At 45.4% G+C, this 17,600-nt stretch overlaps 1 protein-coding gene across 1 annotated transcript in view; it reads left to right on the top strand.

Annotated features, from left to right (window-relative positions):
• The window catches only part of SPTBN5 (spectrin beta, non-erythrocytic 5), a 176,165-nt gene that overhangs the window by 34,615 nt on the left and 123,950 nt on the right, over nucleotides 1–17,600 (top strand). Inside the window, exons 14-19 of the mRNA XM_084846925.1 lie at nucleotides 1,509–1,661; nucleotides 3,218–3,348; nucleotides 9,708–9,959; nucleotides 11,540–11,827; nucleotides 12,460–12,703; nucleotides 15,554–15,693. Of these exons, the coding sequence (XP_084703051.1) occupies nucleotides 1,509–1,661; nucleotides 3,218–3,348; nucleotides 9,708–9,959; nucleotides 11,540–11,827; nucleotides 12,460–12,703; nucleotides 15,554–15,693 (1,208 nt within the window). The remainder of the gene's footprint in view (nucleotides 1–1,508; nucleotides 1,662–3,217; nucleotides 3,349–9,707; nucleotides 9,960–11,539; nucleotides 11,828–12,459; nucleotides 12,704–15,553; nucleotides 15,694–17,600) is intronic.

Genomic DNA, 17,600 nt, shown 5'->3' with positions numbered 1-17,600 from the left:
AACTTTTACCCCTGTCGGGTGGATTCCATGAACGTGCAGACTGCTTTTCTAACTTTCCTGAATTTTGCGCAAATTTTGTTGTAGAAAAATATGCCCCCCTCCAAATTAAAATGGCCTAAAATACTAATTTCCCCCATAGGCTAAAGCATGAAAATGCACATTTGGGGGGAAATTACGCATTTTCACATGTGTGAATTCAGAAACAAAAAAGAAATCTGATTCTGTTGATGGGCAGATGATGGAATGAAAGGTGCCTGACAATCCGTGAAACACAGACAGAACGGATGTTAGACAATCCGTACATCCCTTGGAGTTTACTCTGCAAAGAAGATACCAAGAATGAGGCATACTGCTGAAGACTAGTTTTTCTCTATTTGAATATGTTTCAAAAGTTCATGGTGGATTTTCTACTCTATATGTAAGAAGCATGACAAATACTAAAATATGTAACTATATATGTAAGAAGCATGACAAATACTAAAATGCCATCCCTCCTAGTTTGCTGCAGCAGCCACAAAAAAGCTAGCTGAGGTGGAAAAGCCTGACACTTTAAAAATGCTCAGATCAAAAGCCAGGGAAATAGTCCAAGGCAGCTGACTTTATCCAGCTGGGTGCCCTTGAAATATGTCAGATTACAAGTCCCAGCATCCCCAGACAACCATGCTATCTGGGGGGTGCTGGGGGTTGTAGTCCAATGCATCTAGAGGGCATCAGGTTGGCGAAAGCTGCGCTACGTCAACTACCAAGAATGGCTCTCCCTAGCTATCCAAATATGGTCAATCAGTGGTATTGTTAACAGAGTACTCCTGGTTGATCTTAAGGATTACAGTGAGTGAAGGCAGATCCTTGGATACGTTGGACTCAGATGATTACAGACTGAGGCTTTTTTCATGTTTCTGCTGAGAGAACAAAATCTGAAATCTGTGAAAAATTTGGGAATATATCAATACCATCTTTCAGACATTAAGAGCCCAGTCCTATGCATGTTTAGAAATGCATAGGATTGTGCCCTAAGTGCTTCCAGGCGCGGCTTTGTTGTTCAATAGCCTAGCTTCATTTATGGAACTTTATGGCAGGGTCTAGACTTCACTGTTTTTCTTTTGTAACCCTCCCATGTTTTCCCTCTGCTTCTTCCATCTTTTTTCTTACCACAAAAAAGATGGGAAAGATGGAATAGCTGCACAATGCCTTTTGACTGGTAGTGTTAGGAGCTGTCCATCTTGAAGCACTCATGTATTCAGCAGGATTAATGCACAAATAATTACATAGAACCATTGGCCAAATCTCCACAGAAAGCTAGGTCTTGTGATTGGAGGGATGTCTCAGTTTTGAATTTGTTATTGAGCATAATGTTTATTTCTCTACTGTTTTAGATTTTCTTTTAAAAAAATCAGATGTGGATTTTGTTTGATTTGTTTGATATATTTGAATACTTCTACCAGTAACATCCTTTCTTTGCCTCCAGAGTTTTGGTGCTTATTCAAACTATGTCTAATTCCTCCACACAGCACAGAAAAAAAGAGTTAGAAGAAAGGATCCGACTCTACCAGTTCTACAGCTCCTGTGAAGAATTTCAGTCTTGGATAGATGACAAAGAGAAAATTTTCCAGACCATTCAGCCAAAAGCAGATAATGTGGAGACGATGCAGCAGAAATACCAGGTGCTGTATTTTCCCCAGCATTCTGACTCAGAGCCATAATTTACTTCAGTCTCTGATTTGTTTACATTTCCCATAACTGAATTAAGAGGAACCACTTTAGATTTCAGTAAAAGGGGTCCAAGGTTCTCAGCAAAAATTGTCTACTCTTTGATATATAAGGCTAAATTGCTATAAATAAAATCATTGGAGATTTTTTTTATAATAGCTCATAATAACTACATTAATGAACACAGGTAACAGTTGCCTTTGTTTTTGAATAAAAGGATGTGTGTCTTTTGGCATGCAAATCTAAATAGAATACATAGGCTTGCTGTTGATAACAATAGCCACTCAGTGTGTAGAACCTTGGTGAATTAGGCAGTCAAGTGAGTTATGAACAACTCCTGAGAAGATGAGGTCTTGAATCACCTCATTTTCAAACTATGCCACTACAGTTCACAGCTCCCTGAAATGTAGAAGGATCAGAGAATGGCCCCAGACAGCCAATAGATATATGGCTGTATCCCCCTGAAACTTCTTGTTGGTATGAAGCAGGGTGTCACAGGGTGAATTTGCAAAGGAAACATCCTTTCACACTCTCACATTTGGTTTAAGGGAAACTGGAATATCAATTTCTTTGCTTCTCAAGGTGTAAAACGAAGGAAACAACAGTTGCCATGTGAGCAATGCAAAAGTACCACTGGGGTTGGAGTGGGCAGTGAATTATTCCAGTTTTGGAAATTAACCTAAATATAATGACCCTGAGAGGACTTCCAGAGAGATAGCCATGTTAGCCTGCAGCAGCAAAAACAACAAACAGACTTGTGGACCTTAAAGACTATCAGCTTTCATGGTCTAGAATCCATTTCATAACATAAGATGCATGAAGTGTGCACATGTGTGTATTGTGCACACGCACGCACGTGCACACGCACACACACACTCATGAGTATAGGGGGGGAAATGTAAACAGTAGGGTCAAATAGCAATGAAGTACAACACGGACTATCTGACAATTCTGTGTAAAGCTTAAGATAAGCAGTCACCATTCACAACAGCAGCAACTGGTGATAACGCCATCATCCTAGCCTTGCTAAGGTAATTAACCTGTATAATATGACAGGAAGCCATTATCTCTGTTGCTGTTGTTCAGTCATTAAGTCATGTCCGACTCTTCGTGACCCCATGGACCATAGCATGCCAGGCCTTCCTGTCCTCCACTCTCTCCCGGAGTGTCTAAATTGAAACAACCAGTCATCTTGATAAGTTCTTATTTGGTAATTACACACTGGAATCTCTCTGAGAGAACAATTTCTAATTGTTGATGTATAAACTTCCAGTGTAAAGGCAGTTACCAGACCTTTTTGTTCAGTAAGTTCTGTAGTTTCAGAGAGCTAAATAAAGAAATAGAAGGAAAAGCAAAATCCATATGAAAGAATTCTAGTTTGATTACAATAAAAAGAAAGCTCTTGTATGAATCATCATTTTAGGTATTGTAAAGTTTGGAGGTGTGCCTTTATTTTTTAATGTTCCTATTATATTTCTGTGTGATTTTTTTTGTTGGGTTTTTTTTTTAGAGTTTCCTAACAGAATTGGCTGCTGGGAAGAGCCAACTGGATGACATCAATTGCTTAGCAGATATGTTTTCAAAGAGCAGCCCTGGAAAACAGAATGAGATCCAAACTCGTAAAAAAGAGATAAGCATGAGGTAAAACGTCAGCATAAAAAACTGGCCCAGTAACATCTAAGGGATTATTCTCAGTTTAGATATACATTCTTCTATCTCTCATCAAATCTGAAAGCAGACTTGTAAATTTGATGCATACATGCCCTTAAAAAAAACAACACATGGACGCAGGGGAGGAATAAAGTTCCCAATTCAAAGTGCTTATAAAGGATACACACACTTAATTTGATATGTAGTTCACGCAGCCTTCCCCAACCTGGTGCCCTCAAGATGTGTTGGACTACAGCTCCCATCATCTGCAGCCAGCAAATCCAAGGGATTATGGGAGATCTAGTCCCATACAGATCTAGTACATGGGGGGGGGGGCACCAGGTTAGGGAAAGCTAATTTAGCCTTTATCTGATAGAGGTGTGTATATTTTTTTACTCAAGTGAACCTTGTTGTTCAGTCATTCAGTCGTGTCCGACTCTTCGTGACCCCATGGACCATAGCACGCCAGGCCTTCCTGTCCTGCGCTCTCTCCCGGAGCATGCTCAAGTCCATATTCATTGCATCAGTGATGCTATCTAGCCATCTCATCCTCTGCCGTCCCCTTCTCCTTTTGCCTTCAGTCTTTCCCAGCATCAGGGTCTTTTCCAGAGAGTTTTCTCTTCACATTAGGTGGCCAAAATATTGGAGCTTCAGCTTCAGTATCTGTCCTTCCAATGAGCACTCAGGGTTGATTTCCTTTAGGATTGACTGATTTGACCTCCTTGCAGTCCAGGGGACTCGTAAGAGTCTTCTCCAGCACCACCACAGTTCAAAAGCATCGATTCTTCAGCGCTCAGCCTTCCTTATAGTCCAGCTCTCACAGCCATACATTACTAGTGGGAAAACCATAGCTTTGATTAGACAGAACTTTGTCAGCAAGGTGATGTCTCTGCTTCTTACTCTGCTGTCTAGATTTGCCATAGCTTTCTTCCCAAGGAGCAAGCGTCTTTTAATTTCATGGCTACGGTCACCATCTGTGGTAATCTTGGAGCCCAAGAAAATAAAATCTGTCACTGCTTCCATTTCTTCCCCTTCTATATGCCAGGAAGTGATGGGGCCAGATGCCATGATCTTCATTTTTTTAATGTTGAGTTTCAAACCAGCTTTTGAACTCTCCTCTTTCATCCTCAACAAGAGGCTCCTTGGATCCTCTTCACTTTCTGCCATTAGGGTGGTATCATCTGCGTATCTGAGGTTGTTGATAATTCCCCCGGCAATCTTAATTCCGACCTGTGATTCATCCAACCCAGCGTTTCTCATGATGTACTCTGCATATAAGTTAAATAAGCAGGGTGACAATATGCAGCCTTGTCGTACTCCTTTCCCAATTTTGAACCAATCGGTCGTTCCATGTCTGGTACTTACTGTTGTTTCTTGACCCTCATACAGGTTTCTCAGGAGACAGGTAAGGTGGTCTGGTACTCCGGGATGGCGGAGAATTCGGGGGAGAATTTCCCCCGAAATTGTTGGGGAAATTCTCTGCCCCCCCCCCCCCCGGGATGGGACTTACCTCATGCGAATGTCCCTCTCGGCGACGAGTCCCGGTGGCGTTTCGGCAGCATTTTGGCGGGGGTGGGGGTGGCGGCCAGTCTTCTGACCGGCTGCCGCCACCGCCATTACAAAGTAAAGTAAAAAAAAAAAAAAAACATGATAGGCTACGTAGCGATTTACGTAGCCTATCACGGCTACATTTTCAAAGTCAGCCGTGATAGGCTACGTAAATCTTTACATAGCCTATCACGGCTGACTTTGGGGAAAAAAAAGCACGTACACATTTGCAGTCCTTATTTGGGCACAGGTAGTCTACGTAACGATTTACATAGACTACGGCGAAAATAAGGGCAACACAATAGCGTTCCCCTTATTTTCGCTGTAGTCTATGTAAATCTTTATGTAGACTACCCGTGCCCAAATAAGCAACGCAAATACGTACGTGCTTTTTTTTTTTTTTCCAAAGTCAGCCGTGATAGGCTACATAAAGATTTACGTAGCCTATCACGGCTGACTTTGAAAATCTAGCCGTGATAGGCTACGTAAATCGTTACGTAGCCTATCACGTTTTTTTTTTCAATTTACTTTTTTTATTTCGCGGCCGGGGAGACGGGGCGCTGCCCCCAGCCTGAATTTTGGCCAGGAGGGGCGGGGCGCCTCCCCCCCCAAGAATTTCGGGGGGAGAACTGGAGCACCTCCCCCCCAATGCGAAGCAAGCTGCGGGACCAGGTAAGGGACTTTCGTCCATCCTTACTCCCATCTCTTTAAGAATTTGCCACAGTTTGTTGTGATCCACACAATCAAAGGCTTTAGTGTAGTAAATGAAGCAGAAATAGACGTTTTTCTGGAATTCTCTTGCTTTCTCCATAATCCAGCGAATGTTGGCGATTTGATCTCTAGTTCCTCTGCCTCTTCGGAACCCAGCTTGTACTTCCGGTAATTCTTGGTTCACATACTGCTGAAGCCTAGCTTGTAGGATTTTGAGCATAACCTTGCTGGCATGTGAAATGAGCGCAATTGTACGGTAGTTTGAACACTCTTTGGCATTGCCCTTCTTTGGAATTGGAATGTAAGCTGACCTTTTCCAGTCTTGTGGCCGTTGTTGAGTGTTCCAAATTTGTTGGCATATTGAGTGCAGCACTTTAACAGCATCATCTTTTAGGATTTTGAATAGCTCAGCTGGAATACTGTCATCTCTGCTAGCTTTGTTGTTAGTAATGCTTCCTAAGGCCCACTTGACTTCACTCTCGAGGATGTCCGGCTCAAGTTCAGTGACCGCACTATCATGGCTATCAGGGACATTCAGATCTTTCCTGTATAGTTCTTCTGTGTATTCTTTCCACCTCTTCTTAATCTCACCTGCTTCTGTTAGGTCCCTGCCTGCTTTGTCCTTTATTATGCCTGTCTTTGCACAAAACATTCCCTTGAGATCTCCGATTTTCTTGAAGAGATCTCTAGTCTTTCCCATTCTGTTGTTTTCCTCAATTTCTTTGCATTGTTCATTTAAGAAGACCTTCTTGTCTCTCCTTGCTATTCTCTGGAACTCTGCATTCAGTTGGATATATCTTCCCCTTTCTCCCTTGCTTTTCACTTCCCTTCTTTCCTGAGCTACTTGTAAAGCCTCATCAGACAGCCACTTTGCTTTCTTGCATTTCTTTTTCTTTGGGATGGATTGAATTGCTGCCTCCTGAACAATGTTACGGACCTCTGTTCATAGTTCCTCAGGCACTCTGTCTATCAGGTCTAATCCCTTAAATCTATTCCTCACCTCCACTGTATATTCATAAGGGATATGATTGAGGTCCTACCTGAATGGTTTAGTGGTTTTCCCTACGTTCTTCAATTTAAGCCGAAATTTTGCAAGAAGCAGCTCATGATCTGAGCCACAGTCAGCTCCAGGTCTTGTTTTTACTGACTGTATAGAGCTTCTCCATCGATCTTTGGCTGCAAAGGACATAATCAATCTGATTTCGATATTGACCATCTGGTGATGTCCATGTGTAGAGTTGCCTCTTGTGCTGTTGGAAAAGAGTGTTTGCTATGATCAGCGTGTTCTCTTGGCAAAACTCTATTAGCCTTTGTCCTGCTTCATTTTGTTCACCAAGGCCATGCATGCCTGTTATCCTGGTGATTTCTTGACTTCCTACTTTAGCATTCCAATCCCCTATGATGAAGAGGACATCTTTTTTTGGTGTTAGTTCTAGAACGTGTTGTAGGTCTTCACAGAACCGATCAACCTCAGCTTCTTCAGCATCAGTGCCTGGGGCATAGACTTGAATTACTGTGATGTTGAATGGTTTGCCTTGGATTCGTACTGAAATCATTCTATCGTTTTTGAGATTGTACCCCAGTACTGCTTTTCCCACCCTTTTGTTGACTATGAGTGCTACGCCATTTCTTCTAAGGGATTCTTGCCCACAGTAGTAGATATGATGGTCACCTGAATTAAATTCGCCCATGTTTGTCCATTTGAGTTTGCTGATTCCCAAGATGTCGATGTTCAATCTTGCCATCTCATGTTTTACCCCCTCCAGTTTACCTTGATTCATTGATCTGACATTCCAGGTTCCTAAACAATATTGTTCTTTACAGCATCGGATTTTCTTTTCATCACCAGACACATCCATAGCTGAGTGTCCTTTTGGCTTTGTCCAGCCGCTTCACTCTTTCTGGTGCTACTTGGAAATACCCTCTGCTCTTCCCCAGTAGTATATTGGACACCTTCCGACCTGAGGGGCTTATCTTCCGGCGTCATATCTTTTAGCCTTGTGATATGTTCCATGGAGTTTTCTTGGCAAGAATACTGGAGTGGGTTGCCATTTCCTTCTCCAGTGGGCCACATTTTGTCAGAATCAGAATTCTCCGCCATGACCTGTCTGTCTTGGGTGGCCCTGCACGGCATAGCTTATGGCTTCACTGAGTTACGCAAGCCCCTTCGCCTCAACAAGGCAGTGATCCATGAAGGGGATTCAAGTGAACCTACCCAAGTACAAAGTGTAAAGTGAGAACTAGACCTTCAGGCAAAATTAAACATGATGTTAATTGTGTGAATGCAACTAATATGTCATTGTTTTGTTATGTAAATATCATCTGGCAGCGAGGAGGGAGTGTGGCAACCTCAGGACCATCGAGGAGGGGGACTTAACTCTTTTTGACCCTGACACACTTTCAGTTGGACTATTGGATGGTGCTATTTGCATTTCAAGAGAAAAAGCCTCTATTAGTACCAATAGGAGTTTCCCTTGAAACACAGGAAGCAACTTTGGAGAGGTGATTTTTGTCAGATCAGGGCAGGGAGAGGAAGAGTTAGACTCCCCCTCTCCACGGTCTGGAAGCTCCTCAAGCTCTCTTGGGCTTCTTTCTACATATGGAGTAGGGATGGCAGAGAATTCCACCACGGATTCCAGTGAGGCCAGATTCTTTAGAATCCGGCCCCCCAGAATCCGTGGCGGAACGGCCTCCTGCCCCCCCGCCCCCACGCGGAATCCCCCCAGGACGGCACTTACCTGGGGTGGATGTAGCGGATTTGGCGGCGGCGGTTCTGGCTCTGCTGGCGGCAGCTCCAGCAGCGGCGGCTCCGGCGGCTGGTCTCCTGGCTGGCCGCAGCAGGGCTGCTGCCGCCGCCATTGCCATCCTTACAGCCGTGATAGGCTATGTAAGAATTTGTGTAGCCTATCATGGCTCCCCCCCAAAAAAAAAAACACGCAGCGTACGCAAATGGCAGCGGCTATGGTGGCCGCCATTTGCGTTCCCTATTTTTCGCAGATTTATCTTACATATTTGCGGAAGATAAAACGGCAAAAAAAGGGGGAACGCAAATAGCGTAGTGGGCGCTATTTGCGTTCCTTTATTTTTCGCCGTTCTAGCCTATGTAAATATTTATGTAAGATAAATCGGCAAAAAATAGGGAACACAAATGGCGGCCGCCGTAGCCACCGCCATTTGCATACGCTGCGTTTTTTGGGGCAGTGAGCCGTGATAGGCTACATAAATTCTTATGTAGCCTATCACGGCTGCCTGGCTGGACACAAATGGTGGCCGCTATGGCGGCTGCCATTTGCGTCCGCACCAGCCAGTCTGCGGCTGGAAATCCGGCTGCGGACAGCACTGGCCGGCTGCTCTGCGGAGCTGCCGCGGAGCACAGCCGGCCGTCGAGGATTCCGGGGGGGAGGACCAGATCGCCTCCCCCCCTGTCGAGGATTCCAGGGGGAGGGACAGAGTGCCTCCCCCACCACCAAGAACAGAATCCGCGAAAAGGTAAGTGACTTTCGTACATCCCTAATATGGAGACAACATATATTAGAAAAATGCTTTACTCAGTAAACAAAAAAATCCTTTAGATTAAGAATTAATATAATATAATAAATATAATAGTTACGGTACAATAGTTAAGGCACAATCCTATGCATGTTTAGACAGAAAAAGCCCTACAACTCCCAGCATTCCCCAGCCAGCATGTAGGACTTTTTTCTGTTTAAACATGCATAGGATTGCTCCCTTAGGGTCTTAATTTGAGCAAAGAATCAAGATGAAATCCTGGAATCTGTTTTTATTAAAATTGCAGGACTTGTGTCTCTCACATCTCTCCTATGAGACAGCACACAGTGGTGGCCCAATCTGAGTACTTGTGGTGTACACAATGTGTACTTTACATATTGAGATGCATATTTTCCTACACAGGAAAGCGCAGGGAACAAATAATCATCATCTTATTCTTAAGAAGAACGTGTTTTAGTTGAGACTTCCTGCAGTTTAACCTGATAGGAAAGTCTCTCTGACCATACACAGACTTCCTCTCCCTTATCCTGGACTAACCATAGCCAGCCCTGCTGCACTCTGCTTTTCTTTTGTACCCTTAGGTGGGAGCACCTGGAAGCATTAAAAGAACAGAAGGGCTCAGAGCTGGTTGGTGTGGCTGATGTGAAGACATTCCTTCAGGACTGCCAGAATACACAAGCGATGCTTCAAGACAAGTTGATCCATCTTGAGGATTTAGGACGTGGGAACAAGCCTGCTGTTCTGGAGTCCGAGGCACGCAAGCTCACAGCCTTTGAGAGAGAGGTCTTAGTGCTGGAGAGAAAAAATGAATACCTGAAGAGTGTGGCCAAATCGTAAGAAACTAGCCCTTTGCTGAGTTATAGGCCTGGGGAATCTGACTTGTGGCTTCATGAAATGTGCCTGGTCTCGGCTGATCTCGGCAGCTAAGCAGGGCCAGCCCTGGGTAGTACTTGGATGGGAGACCGCCTGGGAATCAGGCTTCCTGCATTGAGCAGGGGGTTGGATTTGATGGTCTTGTAGGCCCCTTCCAGCCCTATGATTCTATGACTTGTGGGATGTGCCTCTACTGATACATATTGTTCTAGATGGGGTAGCAACAAGGATGGGTGTCGCTGGCTATAATAATGGCTTTTTAAAAAGTATCTTCTGTCTTATTGAAGTAGTAGGGGGTCAGTGAAGGCTGGTGGCTCCAATATCAGTGGGGCTCCAAAATCACTGTGGCTTTCAGTCAGAACGAGCCAGAATTCTAAAGGAGCTACTTTGGGTATTGGGTTCAGCATCTTGGATAGCTCCTTTAGAATTCTTACCGAAATGCAGAGCGGATTCACCGCCCCATGACATCAGAGCCACCAGCCTCCGCTGGTATGGGTTGGGCTCTGGTTTGGATATGGTGAAGGAGTAATCCTCAGTACTGCTCTTATTGAGAAGATTTAGGACCTATCCACACAGCCCAGTTTCATTTGGCTCTCAGATCCCTTAATTCAATGACCATGGATCCCTGCAAGCATGCATGCATTCCTGCCCCACCTGTGCACACAGGAATGGCCAAGAAGAATCCATGCAAGGGAGAGGGGAGGGTGCCAGAGCTAAAAGCTCCATCGCATATTGCAGCCTTCCTCAACCTGGTGCCCTCCAGCTGCTTGGGACTGCAGTTTCCACCTCGCCAGGTTCAGACAACACAGCAACCTGTGCCACAACAAGGGTAATTAGGGAAATTGCGGGTGTACGAGCAGCATGCATGGGGCAGGGTAAAGAAGCCACTGTGGCTTCTTTTCCCCGCTGGTCGTCCAAACCCGACCATAGTCTGACATTTCGTCTACCTGTGTTCATATGACTGTCCCAAGGTCATGCTTCATGGTTGGGCAGAGTTTGAACTGAGGTCTTCCTGCTCCTAGTCCAACAACTTAACCACAGCAGTACTCTCATGGGCAGCTAGAACAGAACATTTCCCTAGGTGCTTGCACTTCACATAGAGAAATGAACTCAGTAGACTAGCGTTATTATCCCCACAGGCAGGGAGACAGAGGTTGCCTAAAGTAAACTGGAGTGTTCATGGCTGAGATGAGATTTTAACTGATGATCTCCTGTCCTAAACCTCAAGCTCTTAACTGCTACACTAGACCAGTTCTTGTCTGACTGTATGCAAGATCCAAATGGAGTTCCGTATGGGAATGTCTTTAGACTGAAAAATGGATCCTTCAAATCCCCAATCATATATTGGAACATGAAACACAATGAATGTATAGAGCATTCCCTTAAGGATATCAGTACAAGGAATTGCAGTGCCTATTCTTGACTAAGTATCCCAAACTGTCTCTCCTTGATGGATCCCAATGGAATTCAGCTCAGGCTATAATGAACTGGACCCACGCCTAACCCCAATACAAGTATGCACCTTGGTTTCATTATGCAGGATCAAGAATACCAATCCTGCAGAGAGCAGGGCCATAAAGGAACAGGTAGAAGACATGGAGGAGCTGTTGTCAACACTAAAGTCAAGGGCAGATGAGAAGGAGAAGACTTTGCAAGTAGCACAGGACCAACAGACCTTCCTCCAAGACAGCCGTCGACTCCTTTTGTGGGCAGATGGCATGAAGGGGAAACTGACCAGTGAGGAGATGAGTGTAGATGTGGTGTCTGCAGAGCAAATGCTAAAAGGACACCAGGACCTGCTGAAGGAGATACACAGCCAGAACCACAGGTAAAAGTGTCCTTGTAAGAAGAAGATGCAGCACCAATCAGAATTGCTATGTCTAGTTCTGGATTTCTTAAAAGTATATGAGTGTGTGTGGATGCTTTCTTGTTTTGGTTTGGTTTTTTGCAGGAGAGGGTTGGTTTCCTAAAAAAGAGGTATGGCAAAGGGAACACCCTGGACCATGGTTGTCACAAAAACTCTCCAGGAGTGTTTCCTACCATTAGGTCTGCACATAATGTTCTATTATGGAGGAAACAGCACAAGATAATAAATTACAATGCCTGTTCTTACTAAAATGCTTGTGCGTTTAATTAAATTACATTTCCAGAGTTCCCTACATAACTGAAGACCAACTCAACCATAAAACAGCACTGAATATCATGGCATAAACATGGCATTTTATTAGAAAATGTTTCATGTTTTGCTTTTTTACCAAGCCTTAATAACCGTAATTATTTTTTTAATTTTGCATTTTTGCAATTTCCAAAGGAATAATAATGGAGAATGGAGAGAGTGACAGGTCTGCAATTCAATACAAGTGACCATTAAATATGTTCCTAAGCAAATATGCCTTCCCTTGATGGAGGTGCCCTGTTACGAAGATAATACCTGCCTTCTTTTCATGGGATTGTTGGCAGGTTTAAGCAGTTGCAAGAGCTGGGTCAAAAGATCATGGATGGTCCATCCAGCATCAGGGCCTTGGATGTCTGTGAGTCTGTGCACAAGCTTACTCAGGAAAGGAATGAGCTGGATGAGTTGTGGGCAAAGCGACAAAAGAAACTCCAGGAGGATGTAGAATTGCAGAAATTCAACAGAGAAGTTGATTGTATCTATGCTGCTCTCTCCAGCCACGAGGCCTTTCTTCGGACTGACCATCTTGGGGTATGTTTTCAAACTGAGGGTGGAACTTAGGCTTTTCTAACTATGGGTGCAGTCCTATGGGATTGCTGCCTGAACAACTGAAGCCTCTGATCGCGGGGGCTTCTTAAATTCCCATGCCCTGCTGGGCTGTTGGCAGGAGGAGCAGCAGAGGCCCTTTTTAGCCTTTCTACCCTCTTCTAGCACTTTTTTTACTAGATAGGGCTTTGAGCACATCTAGCTGAGTCATGCGCTGGGGGCGGGACTGGGGCCAAGAGGACGTTGGATGTAGTGGATCCACAGCTTCTCCCCTTCACTCCTCACCCGCTGGCATGCCCCCTCCTTCTCTATCCTCATCCTGAGGTCAGAGCTCTCACTTCAGGAGAAGAGCCACCACAGAGCTTTCCACAGCAGCTTGAAGGGTGGGGAAATCCAAGTGGGGATTTCCACTTCTGAGATCATGCGTTTTTCTACACAAGGCTGTTAATTCGCTATATCTACTTTCTTTTCATCACAGAATTAAGATCCAAGCTCTACACAAAGACCTTTTATTTTCCTGCTTTTTTGCTTCATAACCTGTAGGTGGCACTGTGCTATGGTGGAATAAAGCAATTGCACAAGTAGGAAAATACACTGTCTTTCACTATCACAAATAATACTCCATTTTCCCTGCTCTAAAAAAATGCCAGGAAAGTGCTCTTAAAAGACAGAAGTGAAACTGAAGGTTCATGTTGTCGTCTAAAAAACACATGAACAACCGTGAGTAAGGAATGAGAAGCACACAATAAATGCCCTGTATAGAAAAGCTCCATAACTCTGTCTATGGCTTTGGAGGGGGATATTGCCTGAAGTATCCTGTGGCCCTTCAGACACTATCTAGGGGCAATGGGATTGCTCTCTATCTGAGTACCTACCTAGATATATACATAGTCTTCAGGTTACTCTCATTCCCCCCGCACTGCATGTTTCAGACCATATGTTTCTACTCCTCCAGGGCACCCATATATCTCAGTAACTCACTGATGCTTCTCCCGGGCTTCTGTTATAATATAAACAATTAAATGAGCCTGAATGTTAGCTATGCATGACAAAAGTACAAATCTCTTTGCTTAAAAAATTATGACTGACTTACATATTAACCATATTCAATAGCTATTATGAGGTATTAAAACAAATCATAGCAAATACAAAAACACACTATTCTTCCCTTTTTTTGCAGTTTAATATAGCATACATCCAAGAGGGCTTTGAGAGAGCCCAAAGTGCTTTAGCTATTGGACAGTATAGAAATGCAATACATGAAATGAAATGAAGGATGAACTTTTATACCATGCTAAGAATTACCCCCCTCCTGAACTGAAGATGCCTTGTTCTCTCCACAGAAATCTGGTCTCTTTTCTAGGGATGTCCGAGAATTCTACCACAGATCTCAGTGAAGCCGAATGCCAGTGCATTCGGCACCCCGAAATCCGTGGCAGAATGAAGCCCCCCGCCCCACCACCCCACGAAAGGCGCGTGAAATAGAGCACTTACCTGGTGCCATTCGTGCTGCTTTGCAAATGGCGGCCGCATCTGCAGCCGCCATTCGCTTCCCCATTTTTGCTGTGATAGGCTACGTAAATACTTACGTAGCCTATCACAGCTAACGCAGGGATGCCATTTGTGTCCCTGCAGAGGCCGTGATAGGCTACGTAAATATTTACGTAGCCTATCACAGCAAAAAAAGGGAACGCAAATGGCGGCTGCCATAGCCGCCGCCATTTGCGTCTGCAGGCTCCGCACGCCTGCGAATGCACCTGGCCGCAGAGTTGCCACGGAGCAGAGCCGGCTGGGTTAGGATTTCAGGGGGGAGGTGCAGAGTGCCTCCCCCCCCCCTGCGAATCATCCCCTTCGAAAAGGTGAGTTTCGCACATCCCTACAGTCTTTTCATTCATTCATTCATTCATTATATTTGTATACCACCCCATAGCCGAAGGTCTCTGGGCAGTTCACAAAAACAATTATGCGAGGAGATAATTTCACTGGTTTCAAGATGAAGTTGGATGAATTCATGCAAGTTACTTCTGTTGTTGCAATGCCTCAGTGGCCCATGGGGCAAGAGACAGGTTTTTTGTTCTCCTTCATCAGGGACATTTTTGACTACCAAGATTAGAATCCAGTTTCCAGACTGTACATAAATTGAATGAATTCAGGCTATTGGGTGTGTATGGACTTGTGCCTTCATCATGGGCAGTGTCCAGTGCTGGCAGCCTGCCAGTGCTTAACAGATTGTGCTAGTGGGAATGACTGCTAGCGCAACGGGAAGCTACCGCGCTTCCTACAGCAACCCAGCCTCCGCTGACTTGTTCCGTCCCAGAAGCGCTAGTTTGAGCTGGTTTCTGGGGATGCTGTCGCGAGTGCTAGCTTCCTGCTGCACTAGTGGTCATTCTCGCTGGCACAATGGCACCACTGGATACTTCCCAATATATCCTTTTCAGAGGCAATGACTTGATTTTGCTTTGTTCTGCATATGTGGGGTCAGAAAGAGATTTAGCTCAAGGCCAATGAATAAGGTAGTTTTTTGCTTTGTGTTTTGCATTCCCCTTTAGCACATGGTTTGGCTAATTTGCTTGAGTTGTGTGGAGATATCTGCCCTGTATATGGTAGTAGACAGCCCTACAGATGACTCAACAGCAAGAACTGAGCTGCTCCTGTGTCTGGGTGTCTTAGGCACCTTCACTGACAAGCATAACATAAAGGTTGCTTGCTTGCACAGTGAAGAAGGTAGATAACAAATGATATGCCAGAGAAAATGCCATCTTCTAAACTGTTGTAGAGAAAATGCATTTGTGTCATGACATGGGATGTCATCATTCTGGCTTTCCACCTCTTTAGGACCACGTGGATTCTGTTCGGAGTCTCCTGAAGCAGCATAAGGATTTTGAACAGGTGCTACTGGTGCTGAAACACCGGGCAAATGCAGCTAATGAGCATGGAGATCAGCTAATAGAAAGGGGCCATTTTGCTTCTGACATGTACGTATGTGTTCAAGTATTTTTTTTAATCTGGATGAGAGAAGACAGCCTATATCTTTGTCAAGGGTTCCTTGGAGGCCTCTCTCAGTCTAATCCAGTAGCCAAGTCCAGACACAGACAAAGGGATTCTTTTCAAAGCTTTATTCCTCTTTTACAATTAAGAACTCTACTGTTAGCAACTAGATATGAGCAGCAGAGTACCTATGCCCTACGTTGGAACAGTTGGTCCCCGTTTGAAAGGGAATTACTGGCAGACCCCTGAACTTAAGGACTAGGGAGAGTCCCTCCCCTTTTCCCTTGGATCCTCTGGGTGCAGCCATTGTTTGCGCGCCAACCGGGCACTACGCCTCCTTTCTGCGTCCTCCATTTGGCGCCGCTCTCTGCGTCGGCGTCGCGCATCCATCAAGTCTGCTTCCCGCGCTCTGTCACTCCCAGGACTGCTATCTAAGCTAGGAATGCTGGTGGGAGGAATCTCCGTCAGCTGTTGGCCCTGGGAAAGAGGAGCGCGCTCCTCTCCCAGGAGCGACTGCTCTTCCTCAGAATCAGAACTACTCTGGGATTCTATGGGCTCAGTGTCCACCCTGACAATATTTTACCAACTCTTCTACTGATAGCAATCCAAGTGATTGGAAAACCCGCCTAAGTTTTCAAAGTGGGTTTGCAATGCTGTATGTGCACAGCATGTGTTGGTTGTGGAGGAAGCTGCTATGCCAAAAAAGAAAAGAAAAGGCATAGCCTTGGGCAGATTTTGCCTGGGACATAGTTCTTCTGTTATAAACTGAAACTGATTCCTATCTATCTAGTGCTTTGTGTTGTGGTTAAAGTGGAGTGAAGTGGAAGGTAGGGATGGCGGAGAATTTCTCCCCGAAACTTCGGGGGGCCGAGCGCCAACGTGTTCGGCCCCCCGAACAAGTTTCGGGGAGAAATCCTCCGCACACACACCCCCGCACCCCCCCCGGGACGGGACTTACCTTCACCGAATGTCCTTCCCGGTGGCTGGTCCGGCCTGCGGTTCGGCGGGTGTTCGAGCGAGGCAGGAGCGGCAGCCGGTCTTTTGACTGGCTGCCGCCGCCGCCATTGCAATGAAAGAAAAAAAAATAATAAACGCCCCCTGATAGGCTACGTGACGATTCACGTAGCCTATCACGGCTAGATTTGCAAAGTCAGCCATGATAGGCTACGTGAATCGTCACGTAGCCTATCACGGGTGACTTTGAAAAAAAAAGAGTGTACGGATAATGTGGCCCCCATAGGGAGCCGCCATTCCCATTCCTTATTTGGTCGCTGTAGTCTACGTAAATGTTTACGTAGACTACGCCGAAAATAAGGGCAACGCTATTTGCGTTGCCCTTATTTTCGCCGTAGTCTACGTAAACATTTACGTAGACTACAGCGACTAAATAAGGAACGCGAATGGCGGCTCCCTATGGGGGCCGCCATTCGCGTACGCGCTTTTTTTTTTCAAAGTCACCCGTGATAGGCTACGTGACGATTGACGTAGCCTATCACGGCTGACTTTGCAGATCTAGCCGTGATAGGCTACGTGAATCGTCACGTAGCCTATCAGGGGGTGTTTGTTTTTTTTGTTTTTTACTTTCGTGTTCGCGGCCGGGCGAGGCGAGGCGCCTCCTCCCCGGCCTGAATTTCGGCCGGGCGAGGCGGGAAGCCTCCCCCCCCGGCCTGAATTTCAGCCGGGCGAGGCGGGAAGCCTCCCCCCCCGGCCTGAACTTCGCGGGGGGAGCAGCGAAGCGCCTCCCCCCCACCGCGAACGGCCTTCGACAACAGGTAAGTGACTTTCGTCCACCCCTAGGGAAGGTCTGAGGAGAGAAAAACATAGGGATGTCAGAGAATTCTGCGACGGATCTCGGTGAGGCCGAATGCCAGTGCATTCAGCCCCCCAAAATCTA

The sequence above is a fragment of the Heloderma suspectum genome, chromosome 1, assembly GCF_057233095.1.
Source record: "Heloderma suspectum isolate Gila_16-S chromosome 1, 16-S_ref, whole genome shotgun sequence".
Classification (NCBI taxonomy): domain Eukaryota; kingdom Metazoa; phylum Chordata; class Lepidosauria; order Squamata; family Helodermatidae; genus Heloderma; species Heloderma suspectum.
This window is presented reverse-complemented; position numbering and strand designations above follow the sequence as displayed.